At 38.3% G+C, this 20,539-nt stretch overlaps 1 protein-coding gene across 28 annotated transcripts in view; it reads left to right on the forward strand.

Moving 5' to 3' along the window:
- Window positions 1–20,539, forward strand: part of ESRRG (estrogen related receptor gamma) — a 384,103-nt gene that overhangs the window by 337,705 nt on the left and 25,859 nt on the right. For all 28 annotated transcript variants that reach the window (XM_046938786.1, XM_046938779.1, NM_001396735.1 and 25 more), the window contains one exon: window positions 1,817–1,978. In XM_046938786.1, coding sequence (XP_046794742.1) covers window positions 1,817–1,978 — 162 coding nt within the window. The remainder of the gene's footprint in view (window positions 1–1,816; window positions 1,979–20,539) is intronic.

Genomic DNA, 20,539 nt, shown 5'->3' on the forward strand with positions numbered 1-20,539 from the left:
GAATTTCTCATTAATCAGTTTGATAATCAGTAGAATATTGAGATCAAGAATTACTCAGTTGGCATAGTTCCTATAGTTTCTATAAAATATGAATATATCCTCTTGTAATAAAACATGCTTGATGTGATGGTTTCCAGTTGGCTCTTCTATGTAGTACTTATTTTATGAAGGGCTAGCGTATATCACAACTTCTGACACACAAATCTGGAATAAGGAAAAAATTGTAGAGACAGTAGATCAGAATCAAGGAGCCTGTGTCACAAACTAGCCATAAAGTATCAGAAATCAGAATCAAGCGAGTATTTTATGGAAATCTGTCATAGACTGGTAGGGAGCTCTTCTGACATTCCTGGGCAAGTCACTTCCCTGCCAGCTTCCACTGCATTTCCACATAGGAGGACAGTGTGGTCCAGCCTGTGACTTAAAAGCAGAAAAGGAAAACACTGCTAATTCTAAGAGCTTTCTCTGCAGTATTTTGTACCTTCTCTCAGTGGAATCTCATTTATATCAAATTCTGTTATTTATTGTAAGAAAGGAACGAAATAGTTTAAATTCACTAAAGGGTGCTGTTTGGGCTTGAATTTCTGGTGGTGCAGTTGAGGTCAGAAGATACTATAAAAAGGTAAAAATGTAAATATATTTGGAATTAAAATCATCTGTGCTGTATTTGGAGGCTTAATGAATTAGTTAATTTTCCCATTTTTCAGTTGCGTTCTCTCAGGGTGACAATTCAGGCTCCTGTATGATGACAAGATGTTTTCATTGTGGCTGTATGTGGCTATAATGCTCATTTTCTGTTTCTCTTAGTACAGAATGGCAGCCTTATGCTGTAAATCTCCCAGGCTTTTCCACTTTTTGTTTTCAGTTATAAGTAAAACTTAATTGTTTATTCAAAAAAAAAAAAAAATCATGATTCATGTGGATGAAAAGTAAATTTTAAATGCATGAATTAAAATGATATATAGATAGAAGATAATACATGTGTGCATATGACAAAGTATCATTCTTTGCACAAAAACAGTTTTGAAAGGTAGGATCTACATCTGTTCTTTTTCTTCCTAGTTTTGCACTCTTCAGTCTCATTGCTTTTATTAGACTTTCCCAACTAGAAGTGAGAAATCATCACTCTATTTTTAAGTATTTTTCCATTTATACTTAAAGAAGCTGATTTTATACGCGATTCTAAATTCGTGTGTATCACTGAAAAGCACGTATTTGACTATACCCACTTTTCTCACAGGATTAGGCCCTAATGAGTATGGGTTCATTATCAGCATTTTAGCAGGCACGATACCCATAATATACAATATATAGGATAATAAGCACTGAGAAAGCCTAAGATTACTTCTAATAGAATGGTTCAACAAGAACACCTGAAACAGACAATGACAGTTGGAATCACTGACAGAAGTTGCAAATTTCATGGACTAAATAATTATTTTATTACTTTACTATAAATTACCATACCAAATGCCATTGGTATGGATATTTTGGTTTTGAAGGTAATCAGACAAAGGAAAAACTCTTCTATTTGCATAGTCAAAAATGCATTCTAATGCATGAAGGAGGTGATCACATATTTCTGTGTTCCATTAAATTTACATTCTTACATACACATCTAGTTCAATAAACATTGTAAATGGATCAGATTTGTCTGTGCTGTAACTGCTTGTTGAAGCCAGTGAAACTGCAGTAAGGTTTAATTGGTTCCCATATCTTAAGACAAATTCTTATGTGCATTGAAACATGAGCCATCTGTTTGAAAAGTAGAATGATGCTACTGGTGATGTTGTACTGTTCTGGGCCATTTTTACAGATAACAAGATTGTCTCCCATTTGCTGGTGGCTGAACCAGAGAAGATCTATGCGATGCCTGACCCCACTGTTCCAGACAGTGACATCAAAGCACTTACCACTCTTTGTGACCTGGCAGACAGAGAACTGGTGGTGATCATTGGATGGGCTAAGCATATTCCAGGTACATATAGTATTTATTGCAAATAAATGGCATACATAAATCATGACATCCGTTGTTATGCTCTAGTTAAAAAAAAAAAAAAAAAAAAGTGATTTGTTCTCCCGCTACAATGCATAAAATTTTCTTAGGGCTCCAGATTATTCACGTAGGACATAGGTTAGATGATACTATATCTTAGCTTGGAAATGGTATTATTCTTGCTATGAATGTTACCGCAATTGTAATTTTTACATGCCACTTAGTGAGTCACTTTTTTTTCTTTCATACGCTGTTTTTATTGAGACAAACTTGCTACCAGAGTCTGATATGAAGAGTAGTGTAGGCACGCTGAAGTCATAGTCTAATTCAGCAGGAGTCAAATGTAAATCTAGCTCCTCTGTTTTGCAAAGGCTGCCCTACCTTGTACTGACTAGAGGAACTGCAAAAATTCAGTTTTGTATTGGCATGGCACAGAGGAATTTCTCTCTTCCTTAAATTAGCTAGTGTGAGAACTGGTTTGTGTCAATAGTTCAATAGAAGTAACTGAATTGTACCAAAAGGCATCTTCCAATAGCTTGGTGGTTCCTTTGTCTGCATGAAATAGACTGGGTTCTCTACATGCTGTTGTTTATAAAGCTATCTGGCCAGAAAAGCAGAGTCATCAACAGTAGCCTCTTGCAAGATCAGTGATTTCTTCAGATAATATTTGGGGTATGTTTTCCATCAATGCAGAGGTATTTGTGTCTTTTCTGAGGGTAAATAAACAAGTTTGTAGAGAGTCTGAGAGGATTCTCAGTCTGTCGCCTTTCACAAACGGCAAAGTAGCACAGAAAATATTGTCTTTTTTTCTTGTTTCTGAAGGTATTTTTCCAGTCAAGCAGACGAGTGGACATGTTTGTGTTTTCATCAGCTTGTTAGTTTTCTAATTTCAGTAATGAAGCCTACAGAAAATAAGAAGTGATATTCTTTAATTCCTTTGAGTAGTACAGCTTCTTCATTTTGGACATGCTTTTGGGATACCTTAAGGTTAATAAGAGTAAATGCTGCAGCCAGTCATCTGTTTATTATAGCTAAATATATTATATTGTTAACATCAAAAGAAATCACAGAGAAATAATCATCTGTTATTAGTAGAAACAAAAGTGAGAGCACCGAGTCTTCTTCATTCTTACAAACAGAATGCACAGTATCTATACTCCAGTTTCTTACTTTCTTAGAATTCTCTGATGTTTCTCACTGAACAAACATTAACTTTAGGTAAGGATTGGCTTTTCGTGGGTTTTGGGCTTTTGTGTTTTTCCTTTATGTTAACCAGTCAAGGTCTCAGATGTTCTGGTAGGTGCTTCTGAGTAATCTCTGACAATAAGAGACACTAACAAATAGTAATAATAAAATAATGTGTGTGTTTGTGGAAACTTATTTTATTTTAGATGAAAGATAACAGCGTACGGATTGTAAAATAGTCTGTAGGCCACACTGTTGAGATTTAGTCATTCTCTGCTATAAATGGTGTATAAACAAGCTTTTGTATCACAAGCAGTGTTTTTCTGGTACAGTTAACTTATTTCTGTCTCCTTAAACTAGTTTGTCTTTATGCTTTGAATGCTACAGTAATTTCTTTAATCAAATTGATGGAAGTCCCTTTCCCAGCCCACAGTGAAACCAATTTATTGGTCATGATACGCCAGCTATGTTGCTAACAGTCGTAACGAACTGTCAGGCAATATCGCAGTGAAGCTAATTTGAAGTCATTAGGTGTGCAGCGTTCAGGCAACAATTTGTTACAGTGGTTAGGAACACAGCTGACATTTCTGAATGGCTTTGTTCAGAGCAGTTCTAGATGAGCCCAAGCAAATTGTAAACTAATTTAAACATCACTCTATATTATACTAGCTACTTTGTCTTACACTGGTTGCTAACAAAGCACCCCAAATTAAGTCAAAATGAGTTAAACAGGTGAGTTTGAGCTTCATCTTTGGAACATACCCACATCACCTTAGCCAAAATAGAATCATTCTCAAAGAAGTCAGTTACGGTCCATAGTAGTTGCAGGGAAACTTTTGTCAGCTTGATTTGTGAACATGTTGCATAGCTTTAGTTTGGCTGGAGGGGTAGGAAGTGCAGAGAGATGAGTCTGAGCAGCTTTTAAAATGATGGCTTTGGTTAGCATGAAAAAGCTATTGGATGCTCTAAAGTGACATTGCAAATTTAAAGTCTGAACTGGTTGAAGAATATTTCTGACATGAGACAGGTCTTTATTACGGGTAAATTTGAAAGCTCACCTGCCATGGAAAACCATCCTGAGTTTACTGACTTGACATTATTTAGATATGAAAAAAAAAAAAAAAAAAAAGAAACTTACCACATTAAGCAAGAAGAAAAAGCAATCTGTTTATAAGCCTTCTGGTAACAGAGGGTAGTGATAAAATCTCTGCTTGTTGTCTGGCATTCGATCACAAAAATCAAAATGCAAAAGGCCTTGACATGGTAAAGGGCAAATGTGATGAGCTGTTGTAGCCTGGTTTTGAGTGATGGTGTGCTGCTCAACTTGCACTGCGTATGCTCAGTTGATGTCTGGTACAAAACAACTTGTAGAAAAGCCCAGATTGGTGCTAGCTGCTCATTGTCTGAGCTAGCAAATGTTAACCTGGACAGTAACGGAACAGAACTGGAAAGAGGATAAGTTAGAAAAAGGGTACAGATTGCATGAAAGTTCTCTGCAGCTTCACATAGCAAGTAAATCTTCAGTGTAAATCTTTTGGAATCAATTAATTGCACCTGTAGTGAATTTGTGCCTAGCACAGCAAATCAGCAATCGGCAAATCTTTCTTTGCTATAGTGATTTCTTAAGGTTTAGTGTAATTAAAGGCCCTTATATATCAGGTGCATAATAACTACTAAAGATCTTGGTTGTAAAGCATTGTGATTCAAAGTAAAATCTGTATTTGTGGAAAGAAACGAAATAATGTTTTTGCTGTTCTAACAAAAAGTCTCTTTTAATGAGATTATCTATAAAAAGGTAATAATACAGTACGCATTCTCCCCTAGCCTCCATTTCCCATTGCAGTCACAGACGAAAAATTGTTTTAGAATTATACAAAGTTTGAATGCTTTCATAAAACCATTAGTATTTTTGTGCTATTGGAAACATTTTCAATAGTTGCTTTTATTGAATAAAAAGTCTATGCCAACAACAAAAGGAAATATTGAAAGAAAAATATATATGTAAGGCCTTTATCAGTAAATAGAATTAGTCGCCTTGCATTTATAAATCAAATAAATGGAAAGTGTGTTGTTATGAAACATGACCATGTCTTATCTGAAGAAGAAAAAGATCACAATGGCATTAGGAAATGCTTGACTTTAGTTACAGGAGCGTAAGGGCACAAGAACAGATGATGGTGCCCTAATAGCCCTTTTTAAGAATGACAGGGCCCCACCATTAGCATCCTTTTATATCCTTGGAAATTGCTCATGCCTCGCTTTTCTGGTTCCTATCTGCCTGACTCTTTTTTATTTCTCTTTCAATTTCATCCGCGCTCGGATAAGCGCATGCTAACACAATATGATTGAGCTGTAAAATGGAACGCTGTCGCCTCTAATCTCTTTTATGTAGATATGGAGGTACTTCCACACTCCACTTCATTCTCTCTCCATTGTTGGCCTTTTTAGAATGTGTTGCCGAGTAATGGAGGCTCAGTCAAATATTAGAGCTAGGTTTCACAGGGTGTGATAAGAAGATTATCAGCCCAGCAGTCAGATCTATTGTTGTTCTTTGTGTCAGATTAAAATATTCCGATGTACTGTAACTTCGTTAGGAAAATACTGAAGGTGCTTAGGGAGAGACTGATGCTGCTTCATCTCCTGCCTGATGAGACAAAACCCCTATTAAGTGACCCAAATAAATTGTAAATATGTTTCTGAAGCCTCTGCAAGGCTTTTGTTGTACATTGTTTTGTTTTATTTCATTTCTACTTTATTTTTATTTATCACTTAAATAATAGAGACCTAATTAATTCTATATTCACTGATGGTTGAGCTTCCTATCTTTTGTTTTGTATTTTTGAGAGGATCCATTTTATTTGAAATCTGTTGTATTTAAACGCTCTTCTGATATGGGTAGAATTCTACTAATATCCAGCCACAGTTTCAGAGTCGTTTAGACACAATCTCTGTAATGTAACTATCTCATTGACATTCAGCAAAAATGTGCAATGTTCTTTTCATATTAAGTGGAGGCAGGAAACATTAAGCTCTTAAAAATGTGCATAACAGGAAGCTAAAGACAAAATGTTCTCTAAAAAATTTGCATGCATGAAAAAGCATCAACCAGACCATAGAAATCAACTTTTTGCACTTAAAATGAAAAATTTGTTTTGAAACAGTAAATCAGACTAATACATCAGAAATAACTAGTTACATTATTTAGTAAAACAAGCCTGCTTGTCTTCAACTGTGTCCGTGTTTTGCTAGCAGTAACAGTGTTCAAGGGGAATAGTTAGAAATTGATACCACCACTGGTGCCAGTATTAAAGAAAAAAAAGAGGGCATGATTTTGATGGAGCAAATCCAAGGATGTTTTGAATATTTTAGTGCTAATGTTAATGTTTTATGAAACATTATTGTTCCAGCATACTCTTCGTGGAGGACAATATTTAAGCTTTCCTTTCCAGAGCAGCTCTCAGGGGTATGCTTTAACATTTTAATACTGAACAAGAACATGATTTGCTCTAGAGTTGTCATATCTAAAATGCCCTTTACTCGTCATTTGTTCCAGAAGTGCCACCCCATGTAGGTAAAAGTACAGGAAAAAAAGTTGACCATAATCACCTTAGGAAAGCTAATGTTCAGGGGAAGATACACGGTGCAGATATGAACTGGGTATATATGTACCTCTTGTCATGCACATAGTTGTATCTGTGTCTACTTCTTAGTTAACACACACAACAGGTTATTAATGAAAAAGTTCTGAATGTTATTTCACGGTAGTATTTATGTCAGTAGGATTCTGAAGACAGGCTGAAATCCTATGCTGTATCCTACATTTTAGCTACATCCAGCATCCTGTTTGTCATCCACATCCTTCTCTGGATTGTTGTTGAGGTGTCTAATACAGAATCAAAGCTCTTCGGGGGAAATTAATGTTATCTTGTATGTCCATACCATGCTTCTCTCTGCTGTAAAATTAGTTGTTTCACCTGAGGTTGAGGCCTCCTGTACTCTCTTGTGCTGCCAACTGAATTGAGGCCCATTGCAGACAACAGCATTCTAGAGTCCCCTGTCCCAGGGTCACCCAATTTCAGAGACAGGTGGATATGGAAATGCCATGTTTACTGCTCATGTAACAAGGAACGGAGTATGAGCTGTTTCATGCTGACTAGGAGGTTTGTAGTGATAATAACTTGAGCCTCCTGGAGAATCAGGACATCCTGCCCTTTATCGGTGTGCTATCTTGGACACTTTGCAAGTTCTCTTTGCCTTCCATTTATCAAATGCCCACTATCTGCTCTTCTTTTAACCTCTTCTACAAACAGACTAATTATGGAAGTCAGGCATGCTTTTCATATGACAGGAGTGTTCTTGAACTTGCAGATTGCATGACATACGTCACCTGAGGGATATCATTCTCTAGGCCTTACAGGTACAAATTTGAGCCAAGAGGTTTCTTTGAAGCAACAGACATCTTTCACATAGGTCACTAATTTTGTACAATCTGGGAACTCAGCAACTGACGTTCAGTTTTATTTTCAAGTGTTAGCATGGATAGATCATCCAGCACTGCCAGAGTTTATATCACCATACTGATTCCAGTTCCTCTGAGAAACAGAGACCAGCAGTGTGCCTACAGTGCTAGCAGTTCAGCTATCCCATATACATCAGTATTTTTAAATTCATTTGAAGTACTAGGAATGGAGGTATTTTACCCTTTTTTCCTCTCATATTCTGATGCATCCCACAGAATGATTTTACAAATGATTTTGCAAGGCATGGAAGAGGTTAGATTTCTGGGAAAATATATGAACAAACATGTCCACTGTCTTAGCATTTTCAAAATAAAACAAGAATCTGTAGTACAGTAAAAGGTAGTTAAAGAAAAGTCCTTTCGTTTATTTTAAAATAATTTATGTGACTGAATTATGAGTGGATTTGGTACTGAAGTCACTGAGAAAATTGAGTAGAAAAAGGAGTAGGCTCTGTGTGCACGTAGAGATGCAGGCGCTCTTAGCGTGTCTGCTTATCAGAACAGGATGCTTCCAGGTCCACATGGAGACAGACAGCAGTATAGTCTTGAAGTTCCTTGTACTACTAGGCATAGATGTCCTGGGGTAAAAAGACTGCTTTGGTTTTTTGGAGTCACTTCTGGCACATTTTACTACCATTAAATTAAGTAGGAGGGGGGGAAGGATATATTCTCAGACATATAAACATCTCCTCAGCTCCAAATTACATGTGAATATAAAATAGAGGTGCAGTAAGTATGAGATGGTACTGTTGGAAAAGCATCTGGAACTCTTGCTAGTTTTGGCTTTAGAATCCCTATCTATTCATTGAAAAATTGTGTTTAGGAATAGTCACCACCAAAATAAACTGTAGAATTAACAAGTAACAAAACAACTTGGCTCAACACATAGGGTTTTACCTTTATTAATAAAAGGATCCTACATTCAAGTAAGCTTCTCTCAAAATCAAAACTAAGCAGTGATTTGTATTTGTGAACACAAATTTGTGTTTATGAAGTTCACCTTTTATTAATATATAGATAGGTAGGTACTGTCGGCTTCCTTCATAGAGACTCTTCTTTTTTCTTTTTTTTTTTTTTCTGTTTAAAGCAGTTCTCTCCCTCCACCCATGCCCCCAACACACATACTACACTGTCTGCCGTTGCACGTTTTTTTCCCTCCCAGTGTCCCCCTTTATCTGCCTCAACCAATCTCCAAATGAATGCATGTCTATCATGGCCTTAGCTTTGACACTCTGGATATATTGATTAATAGTTGCCCTAAGCTCCTTTTAGCAAATCAAATTTTCACTTTTAGCAAGGATTTCGCCTCTGATTTATTCAGCAAAGTGAAATGCACTAAATTGACTTTGACATTCAGGGAAAATGGCTGAAAAACAAAGAGGGGAGGAAAGAGATATAAATTGTGTGGCAGCTGGAGAGTTCAAGCATAAAAGAGGCAGTTTTCTATAGAATATCACTGGTTAATTTGGAAACACGCATTTAAAGAGGAGTATAAATGATTTTCTTAAAATTAGATGTTTTTTAGGCTGAGGTTTGGGGATATAATAAGGTTTACTTAGCAAAATACAATATATTCAACCCAAATTCATCACTTGCTAATCACAGTGCAAGTGTGGGATCCACTTTTGTTGCCACTAATAATTATTATGTTAAACGAGAGACAAAGAGGTTTCTGAGTAGTTTTATAATGAGGTGCTAAATTGGTAAATATCTTCCTACCACTGCATTATGTTGTTCACTCCTGTGGCCCTTTAAAAATAAGAAATGATTAATAAAAAGAGAGCAAATCAACAGTAATGAATTCCAGTGCTTTTCATTTTCTTTCTGTAAACAAAAATGGCTATTACTTGATTCCTAAATGCAAGGGTATAAAAAGATGCAGCAGTCACTCCCTATTACTCTTCTTGCACAATCAAGAGCTTTGTATTACCCCAGCTGACTTGTAGCTTGAGTTACACAGCCTGCTTCCCTGCTTGCAGACATTGTAGTAGTGAAGCGCTGGGAGGCCAAAATACATCGTTGCATGTCTGAAGGCGTACAGAGTTGGTACTGAACAGAAGAGATGAGAGGAAGATAATGAAGGCTTTTAAATCTAGTATATTAACACATCTGATTGTGGTGGTAATGGGAGGGATTATGGAAGCGAGAGGTAACAAGATGCAAAATAAAAATGTAGTAAACAGTTGGATCTTATTCAGCTATCAGGTATTAGAAGAATTTGTGGAACAAAATCCATAAGTGCTTTGCCCAGATAATCTGCAGAGACAGACCAGGAACCTGCTGTAGGATTGGCTGTCACCAGTGCATGAGTCAAACGTACCCTGCATGTGCCTGTTATTTAGGGATCTGGCCCCAGAGGGCTGAACCTGCATCAGCAGTCAGCTTGATGGACCTGGCCCTGGCCCGGCAATGTGCAGAACCAGCCTCAAAGCAAGTATTTCCACTTAGAGGACAACAGTGCTCACCTTTGTACCCACTGCTTGTGTGACAAACGGGTTTACTAGATTAGGCCTGTGTAAACTGCAGATGACTCAGTAACAGTTTTCCTTATTCTGAGCCAACAAGGAATTAATCTTATTACCACAGGGAAGGAAGTCTAAATGTACCTTCTAATTTTTTTGTTGTTGTTGTTTTGTTTTGTTTTTTTGGTAAGCAATCTCAATCTGAGATTTCAGCAGTCATGGCCTTTTGCAAGTGGGACAGCCTCCGGAGTGCCGTAGAGGAGATAGCTGAGCCCAGTAGATTTTCAGGCCTGTTATTTCCTTAGAATCCTTTCATTTCCCACCATAATTTAGTCCAACTGCAAACTGTATTAAACAACTGCTGGTTAAGTGCATACAGTAAGAAACAGATCAAACCTCCAAATTTGTCTTTGAGGAGGGCTTCTTTTCCCAAGCTTCCCCATACCATACAGTTGATACCTCAGGACGGCCAACTTCTTACAAGTAGGAGTGCATGGCTGCAAGGCAGGAAGGTGCCTTGCTCAGAAGCACACCATGAAACTTGAGACAAATCAGGGAATTATTCTTTAGGTGAGAAATTGCAGGAGAAAGAAATTTTTGTAGAGTTGAGCTTGTTGTTTATGTTCAGTGTCACCACTGTACTTACAGGACTCCTCTCTTAAAAACAGAAAAGCTTTTTTGAACCAGCGGCAGAGTTTACGGAACATCCAAACAGAAACATTTTTTGGTGGGTTTCAAATTTGCAATGTGATTTGTGAAGGCTTTGTTAGAAAAGAGATCATGAATGTTACATGTCATTTAAATTGGCCTCTGAAAGGATCATAGCGCATGCAGGGAATGCAGAAGGAAGAAAGAGCGACATAGCCCTCTTACGGCAACCATATTAAACCAAAGGAATTTTAAACCAAACACACGACTTAAACACCTAACAGCCTCCAGCAAAAGTGTTATTTGCTCTGTTCTGGGTGGGGAAGACAAGGGCAGCTTTTCAGTGCTGTGTTGATACTGTAAATCCAGCGTGGGAGGAGGGAGGGGAAGGAGAAGCAGTGCCCGGCCTGGATTTAGAGCAGACAGGTCTCCGCCTGTATGACTGGGTCAGCAGCACAGGATGGTCTAGTTTCCTAAAGTCAGCTGAGACCGGCTAAATGCTGTAATTCTGAGGATGCCTCCTCTACTTTCTCTCTGGATGAGTTAGGCTTCACACCTGCTTAACCTACATTAGAATAGGATTAATTACCTGAATTGCGAGGCCCCCTTAGCCAGTCAGCACGTTTCTGGCAGGGCACATGGTGACCTGGGCCTGGTTATATATAGGATAGAGATAGGCAGGGGGAGCATCTGGGCAGTAATGGCAAGGCTCGATCCAGTCTGATCAACAGAATCAGCAATTTTTAAAAATGAGTCTGCAGTAATCGCCTTCTACATCAGCTGGATCATACAAGAGCTTTATGAACTCCTTTCTTCTCTGTTGGTAAGCTTTCTTATTGAGCAGTGCTCAATTTATGCACCCGTATACATACACGTACAGAGAGAGAATTCCAGGAAACATGTGAGACTCCAAAGGGTGCAGATACTGAGTGCCAGTGTATTTAATTACTTAGGTGGAAAACTTGTTTGCTGTAACTTTTAAGTCAGTTTACCTTATTACTTAAATTCATTGTCTTGAAGTCTAATACTTTATAGAGATTCTGGCAGGCAGGAGCATTTAGGTAATTTTCCATGGGAGAAAAAAAAATAGAGAACAGTCCTTTTGTTTGAAAACCTGTTCTATAAAGAGAAAATTGTCTGACAGATCTGCCTGAGGGATTTTCCAACCCAAACTCCTGAGACACATATTATAGACGAGTGGAAATTCCATAGTATAGCTGAACTTCCTCCCCAAAATGTTTTCATCTGCCATGTTGTGCACCATCAGTTTCAATCAGCTGCATTAACAGTTGAGGCAAAATCAAATATTGAAATGAGATCCAACTGCAGATGCAAAGGTCTCCAAGTTCAATGGAAATTACACTTGAAAAGTAGAGTCAGAGAACTTATCCGTACATGTTATGCATGAGATCACAGGTGTGGGGAGTTGCGATAAGGATGGAAGAGGGGCAGAGGCAAATCTGCAGTCTTGTGTGCATCTAGCTGCTGGAGAGATTGGGGGGATAGTTTAGCATATAAAGGCTGCTGCTCATATGTTTGTTCACAGATGAAGCTGCACTTAGTGGCGTAAACACATTGTGACATTAGCAGGCTGCAGGGTGTATTTCTAGCCAGAGATTTTCTTGTAGCTGTGTTTTAGCATCACACATTCCTTAATGAATGGGGTCTGAATTTCCTACAGTTTGAGCTGTATCTGATAGTACATGGAAGTTACCATGGTTCTTGAGTACTGAATTAATTGCACTTGCAGCGAGAATAATTTTGATTCCTTTTCCCTAATGGTTTCCTGTAGAAAGCCATTCAACTTTGTAAGAAGTTCTTCACTTTTCACTACATTGAAGTTTTCCACAGATAAAGTTAACCTGTATGTAGATTTGGGAGTCTATTGCTTAGAGAATCTTCAGCTACTGATTTAACATGCACTATGCATTGTGAGCTCCAGGTGATCCTCATTCAATGAAATTGCTAGAAGTCTCATTTTCAAGGGTTTCTTTGCATTTTGTGTCACTGAACGTTTTCCAGATGCTGTTCATGACTTGTATTGAGCAGTTTGCTTAGTATAAGTCAATATGAATTTGGAGTTTGCAGTGATCTCAGGATTTTGCCTAGCACTTAAAAAATGATGAGCAACTCTTGTAGTGTGATCCTCAGATATGAATCCAGAACCACACCGTGGTCTCTGCAGTCAAAAGCCCTCAAGTGCAGGATGGTTTGGAAAGGGCAGCACACAGGAAATCCAGGTAGACTTCAGGGAGAGCTGTGCACACACTATACAAGATAATTCAAGCATTTGCAAACCTACAGAGGGCAGTGTTGGACAGAGGCTTAGATGGGCATTTCAGGAGAGAAAGTCGAAGGAAGAAGACATTGACTGTGAATATTTGCATACTCACATCCTAATCGGCCAGCATCAATGACAAACATGAAATTTTTCAGAGAACCTTCATAGAGAGAAGAAAAACAACATTTAAGGAGGTTGACAGGGGAGACGTGTGCTGCCCTGGGTACCTTGGGGTTCAGGACTACAGCCACTCAGGTGGACTGGAATTTGCCATTGATAGCTGGCTACACAGACAAGTGTACTCTCTCCATGGTGAAAAGTGGTGGCTATTTATATACTGCATGGTAACACTAAACAATTTAGGAGAAGCAGTGAAGTGTGTCCTAGCCAATTAAAAATGCAGTGAGAATTTTAGGTAGGCAAAATGTAATTATTTAATTGGAATTTGACCGGGATGCTTTCCCACTGTTAAAATAAGTATAAATTGCATGAGCTGTAAAACTTTAAATTATGAAAATATTTTGAGGTCTTTGAGCATGGTAATTGGAGCTATATATTCAACTTTGTTTTTAACCTGACACTTCATAATAGCTATTCCCTAAAGCAAGTTTTTTTTTTTTACATTATCGAATATCCCTTAGTGAAGCAAATTAGCAATCAGTCTGGAAAATATTTAAGTAGTACAATCACATTATTTACACAGACACTTCCATCGTGCAGAGTTCTCTGTGTTCCCAAATATTTGTAGCATCAGTTCCTCAGCTGTCAACATTCACAGCCGATCCTCCCTCTTTCATAAAGCTTTATTTGAAAGCCCATTTAGGTCAATAGAAAGACTTGCCTTGATTTCACTGGGCTTTGGATCAATCCCTAAATATGCAGGTCACAATCTGAAACCTATGTGGACCTCCAAGTGTTTTTATTTTCCTTCTGCTTGAGTTACCACTTTTATTTAAATGGGGGAGGGAGAGACTTGGTGCAATTCCTTTTATAATGTTTTTAAATTATTATTATTATTATTAACAAGGGAATCCTATTGTGGAGAATTAGGGTCATTTACCGTAAGCAGAGTGAGAATCTGCTCTTATCTAGAACCATATTTCAACCCTTATGGAAACACCAACGTGTGTCTAGAATGATAGAATGTTTATAACTAAATATTATTTAACTGTTACGTTATCAATGTGGTGCAGATAAAAATCTACAGAAAGCCCGTGCTTAGTATTTGGGAGGATTTGAAAACAGTGTTCAGTATGCCTCTGGAAATAGGTTCTCTGACACTGTGGCTGTAGGCAGTGGTTCCATTTGGATCATATTGGCAAAATACACTCCCAAATTATGTACCCATCAGGTTGAGGAATTTACAGGAATTAATCCTATAGCTTTTATACTGGTAAGGAGTGTTCTTCTGAGGTTCCCAAAATTAAAACCTCTTTTCTTTCTTGTGAACTTTTTTTCACTGACTCAGTAAAGGTTTTATTATCATTGGGTTTTACTCTTTGGCTCTTTGCTTACTGCTTTTTAAGGAGAGAAGGCACAATAAACCCTGTCCTGGCACTTCCATTGATACATTTGTACAGTGCTGAGGTACAGGCTCCATGTTACATCCATACTTGGCTCGTTATCCTCTTATCAAGCTCTTTGCATCCCTTTGTTTATTTGAGGAGACAGGAAGACTGTGTGAAGGCTGCTTAGTCAGGGATATCAGCGTTGTTGGCAGGGGAGTGATTGCCAGTTGAAAAACAAGGCATTATTGCTCATTTTTTCCCTCTTATTAGTTTGATTACATTTGCAAATCAAATCAATCCATCAGACATGATCAGGCCTCGTCCGCATTTTAAGGAATAGTAATCTCCGTCTAATAAGATGCAAATGTGTCACATCGGTAAGTAACCAATAAATCATCGTCTTGTCTTTGGCAATCATTAAATATCAGAACCAACAGTCAATTTTTAGTATTTTCAATTTGCGATATGCCGCTGGAATATAAAGATAGATGGACGTAATTACACAAACCAAACACTATTTCAGTTCATTCCAGACAGCAAATTTAGTGGAAGGTATAACTGGCTTGTCATCACACTACATTATTCCTGGCGGTTCATGCAAAGTTCACAGACAAGCTTCAAATGGACATTGCTTTTTCTACTTCCCTTAACAACATTCCCACTACCACCACCAAACTTCGATAAATGATTTGCAGTGCTGTAGGACATCACTCCCATCAGTGCACAAAAAAGCACAGAAAGAGAAACATTCCATCTGCACACCCACTATAGACACCTTGTGCATGTGTAGAACTGAAATCCAAAAGTTTCTACATTCTGCCTTCCTCTTTCTATTTTCATCTTTTATTTTTAGAAAAATTAATCTGAAACTTCATTTTTTCCACTTACAAATATTACATTTTTCACAAAATTTGTGAGTCACCTCATATTTAGTATTTTTGGAGCATAGTGCAGACACATCAAGAAGGATTGGGACACCAGCTTCCCTCTTTCCACCTTCAATCTTCATCTTTTCAAAGGAGTGGAAAATCAAATTGTTTTCTTTTATTCCTTTTTTTTTTTTTTTTTTTAATTGATCTGGGATTTGGGAAAATTGATTGCCTTGTGTTCATTAATTGATACATCTTTTGTCTGATTTGCAATGTCTTGTTTTCCATTAATGACTCTATTTGTGTACACAGTCTACATGCTTTTCAAGAGGGAAGAAACCATAAGCTTACGTACTGGCAGAACTAGTAATACAACAAACCCAAATCTTGTCTTAAACAGATGATAGCTTTCCCCCAGCTGTTCTCGTGGTATAGAGCAGTGAACCTGGCAGTGCCATCCCACAGACAGAGCTCTGGCTTCAACAAGAAGCATTGCTGGCCTTTGTGGAGGAGTGGGTGACATGAAGGAGAGTGCACACGTCCTGCACCGACACAATCGTCTGTGCAGAAGTAAGAGGATTTTGTAGGCTTGCGCTGACTTATGTAGGTTTCCAGTGCAGTGAAGCCAGACAGTGGTCTTACTATAGTTGACCTTAAGAAACTCCACAGACGTTCTTCATGCCCTGAGTGGACCTGGTGTTGCAGTACCCTGCCAGGTTTGTTTCAGCTGATGCTTCTCCAGAAGCTAAATCTCATGTGCCTTGGAGTGACTTCTGGACGGATCCTGTAGCCTCTCTGTAATAATTCAATTTGCACAGTAGAAGTTTGATGTGATTGGGTAGAGGAACTAAATGGAAATTCAGGAATAAGCTTGCATGTGAGCACACCTGTGTTGCACTGAGCTCTTTGGCTGGCGGTTCTGTTTAGAATGCAGGGGGTGAGAAGAAGGATTTTGTGGACATGGATGTGTAGACTCTTGTATGATCCCTGCATGCTGTCATTTCTTGGCATCAGAAAGTCCTGTTCTTTGATTATGGAATACTGCAGAACATTCCTGTGAGTTGCACGCAGCATCAGTTCCACATGCTGGAGATGTAGACAACTTGAAGTGCCCTGTCAGTTGACAAACTGTTCTTGCTATTGTGAAACAAAGAACATTATTCACTGTGGACCAGTTTTTATCTTCAAACTCATGTAATTAGTAGGAGTTTCATGAAAACAAGAGCTTTATTCCATGTGTGAAGTGAAGCAACTGAGCGACTGTTGCTCTGTGGTGTTAACAAAGTTTGGCCTTCCCCACAATTTTTCCCCAGTCTGTTTGTGTAAACACACTCCTGGATGCTTTGTGTCTCAGTTGCTGGACTGATGCTTCTGCTTGTGAAAGTCTCCCCTGTTTCTGTAATCTCCAGGGGCTCTGGTGAGTAAAAGCTGCATGCAGAGGCCATGTGCCTAAGGAGCTCAGTACCAGAACCTTATGTTCTGTCTAACCAATTTACATACTACCATGGTATGTTTAATTTGCTTTTTCATCAAATCAATAATGGGTCTAATTGAAAAAATTGGCAGAACTACATGCAACCTAACTAGCAGTGTCAGTGTTTTCGGAAATCAGAAATGTAGCACAGCTATGCAAGTGACACCTGTGTTAGTGATGCACTTCTGTTCCTAATGTGTACAAAAACAAACACTGCTCAGGTGCAGCATCTGTACCAATTGATCACTATGCTATCAGAATTAATCACCTGGTATTCTGCTCAGAGAATAAAATTTACATCCTAATGTATGACAGTTATACTTGCACTGCTAAAAATGGTACTATTTACTCCTCTTTGAAGGTGTGCATGTTTTCCTAGGCAAACCCAGCAGTTCTCATCCTTAGCAAGTTCTCAAATATCTATCGTGGCTTCTTCTATTAAGTTACATCTTTTCGAAGATGTGCTCATACTGGTCTCTGTGGTAGAATGGATTTTGTTCCTAGAATAGCATGTTTGGCACAGGACAGGGCTGGCAGCCATGCCCAGGCCAGACCAGCCATGCTGCAGGTGCCTTGGCTCATGGCAGGGAGGAGCAAAAGGGGGCTGCCACCCTCGTGGCCAGCAGTGCTCATGGGCAGTGGGGCTGGCAGGAAGGGGCTGCCCAGGTGCACTACATGCAGTGTGGGAGGAGGTGAATGTTGGTTTCAAAGGAAGGAAAGTCGACTTTGTGCTCTGTGTAATTACAGAGCTAGCTGGATTTAAAATATGGTGAAGTCATTAGCATAGAGTAATCACCTTTGATGCTAAAATCAAAGTAATAACAATAGGGAAATACAATGCTTTTCAGAGAAATTTTGTACGGATTTTTTTATTGTGTGGCTAATTACGTATTTCCATGTAATGGCATGAGCAGAGCCATTACAGTCCATTGGGTAAATAATATGCATTTTAAAAACCATTTATAAATATGTATTTATTTGATGGACCAGAACGGTTTCTGGAAGTCATTCTCATCCACTGAGTAAATAATATGTGGATTGCTTTTAAAAATAAATATGTATTTCTCCAATAGACATTCCAGGCCATTGGGTAAATAATATGCATTTTTCAAGTATATAAAAATTACACATGAATGTATAGAAATCTGGCTTAAATACGTATCTTCCTGAGAGATCAAAATGACGCCAGAGGTGTCAGGCATAGCTTTGAAATGTCTGTTTTGAATTGTCAGTCTGTGTCACAACCCAGAGTTAATTAAATGTATTTTATGCATTTTCATACGTACCGTATAATATCAATGTCTGTTTATAGTTTTATAACACAAGTGCACTTGACCCTCTTACTCAGTGTTATAAAGTCAGCACTGCATGGTTGAAATTGTAGTTTTACTTTATGTTCATCTTAATGTAGCACAAAATGCATTCATCCTATGGGCTCTGGGACAAGCACATGGAAAAAAGTCTGGTTTTAGGGCTTCAGTCTCAAGCAGATAGAGACAGCTGCCATACCCATTGAATACTCATTGCTTTCCCTTTCATGGCTCTGCCACCACTCCGCTTTGTCACCTTGAGCAAGCCATTTAACTTCCTCATGGGGAAACTAAGTTGCACCTCCAATTTTGGGAGTCCTCTGAGAGCTATAGGTTTAAAACATGAAACATGATTCGCAGTGTGCTAGGATTGAAAGATGAGAGCGCAGCACATTGTTGGCATATTTAGTTTACATACAGTGGGCTAGAGCATGCCCACCTTTTTTCTAAACATCTTAGCCATTTTATCCTTCCTTCCATTTTGTATATTTTGCGTTCAGTATATTTACTAGATTTTTTTTTTCCTGATGATATCAGTTTGGTGTTTTTCCAGACATTACCTGAATGAAATATCTCAGCAGCCCTGTGAAATTAGTATGTACATCCATAGCCTGCGAGGAGAAATAAATAAATAAATAATAAGGCAGAGAGGATACAGTGACTCCAGCAGTCTAATTGTTACTTTGATACTGAGGGCATGAAAATGTAAATTCATAGTGGGAATGTGTTTCTACTGGAGCTCTATGACAAAGACAATCACAGCAACAGTGAGTTCCCACACAAGAGCTTTTGGAGCAGTCTACCCCTGCACAGACATCTCAGAAACCAAGATTTAGCCTTTAAAGCAGACATTGTGAGAGCATACTAAACATGGTCTTTTGACAGAAGACACGAGGAAATTCAAACTTCCTTCTCGTAGCACCGGTAAAGTTGACAAAATGCACGAGGGAAGCTGTAGTGAGTGGATGGTCACCATGAAGTAAGGTCATGTCAGAAACGGTGTTTAAAAGCAAAGCATGGGACAAGAAGAAAGGTAAAGAAAAAAAAGATGACCCATCGGTATTAAATTTATCTTTCAGACCTTTCTAATGGCACATCCACATTCAGCACAACCCATGTTAAGTTTAAAACTATTGTCAAGTGTGTGCAAATACCGGATGCTGGAGCTCAACATTTTGTGGTTGCACACAACCACAACATCGAACACCAAATGAGGAATGAAAAATAAAGCCCAGCTCTCATGTCACGATGAAAGTAAAACTTTAGAGCACAGAACTGCACAGAGAAAAAACCCTATAGTTAAATTAGGATGAGGCATCACTGGTTAGAGTTTAAGCTGACCTCCCAGTTCCCAAGTGATGAACAGGGTCTGGCAGAAGGAAGGCATGTGAGTATCTGAGATATTGTTGACTCAGCCTGGTCATAACCAGTTGCCAGTTTGCTAGGAAAGAGTAGTGGAAGGAGCTGCAGATACTGAACATAAAGGAAGAGAGAGGAGGTAGTGGTATTAAGTATCTGTCCACTAGCAGATGGGAGACTTGGAATACAATGTAAAGGTGGTGTGGGTTAAGATGACACAGCTATAAAAGGCGTGGTGTGTATATCTTAGTCACTTTGAGACCATATCGAATGTGACTGTTAAATTCTCTGTATAATTAAAAAGGATAGGAACATTCATACATTTTGTTGCAAATTGATATGATCTCTCTTGTCACTGATCTGAGTAAGATGGTACTATAGTTTTTAATTTAGCAGATTAAGAGGCACAATTAAAATATCACAAGAAAGATCGTAATCTAAACCTCTGGGTTTTTTTTTGTTTTGTTTTGTTTTGTTTTTTTGCTTATCCCTGCCTAACAAGAGTTAGTGTATGTAACAATTACTTCCACTACTGTAAATTTACTCTAGTTTGTGGGCTGAAGTGTTAATAAATACCTTGCGGTATTCCAGAGGGACAAGCTTTCCATCTAATTAATAAAACTGGGAAGAATACCCAGGACACTGAACCATATCTTTCTTATTAGTGTTGGCTTCTACAAAGGAGAATCCCTGAATCTCAACACATTAGTAAATGTCATACTCCTGGGTTGCACAGAGACCTCTTGAAAAACTGCTGATTTGCTGTAGAATAAAATCACCATAGACTTTAGAAACAATTCAGCTAGGGAATACCAAGTGTAGAAAATCAGTGTAAAACATGACATGCATTATAGCAGCTACAGATTTGTGCCACATTTGGTGAATCTTGAAAGAGAAAACATGCAATTATACCCCATTTCCCTTCCGT

This window comes from Gallus gallus, chromosome 3 (assembly GCF_016699485.2).
Source record: "Gallus gallus isolate bGalGal1 chromosome 3, bGalGal1.mat.broiler.GRCg7b, whole genome shotgun sequence".
In the NCBI taxonomy this organism is placed as follows: Eukaryota; Metazoa; Chordata; class Aves; order Galliformes; family Phasianidae; genus Gallus; species Gallus gallus.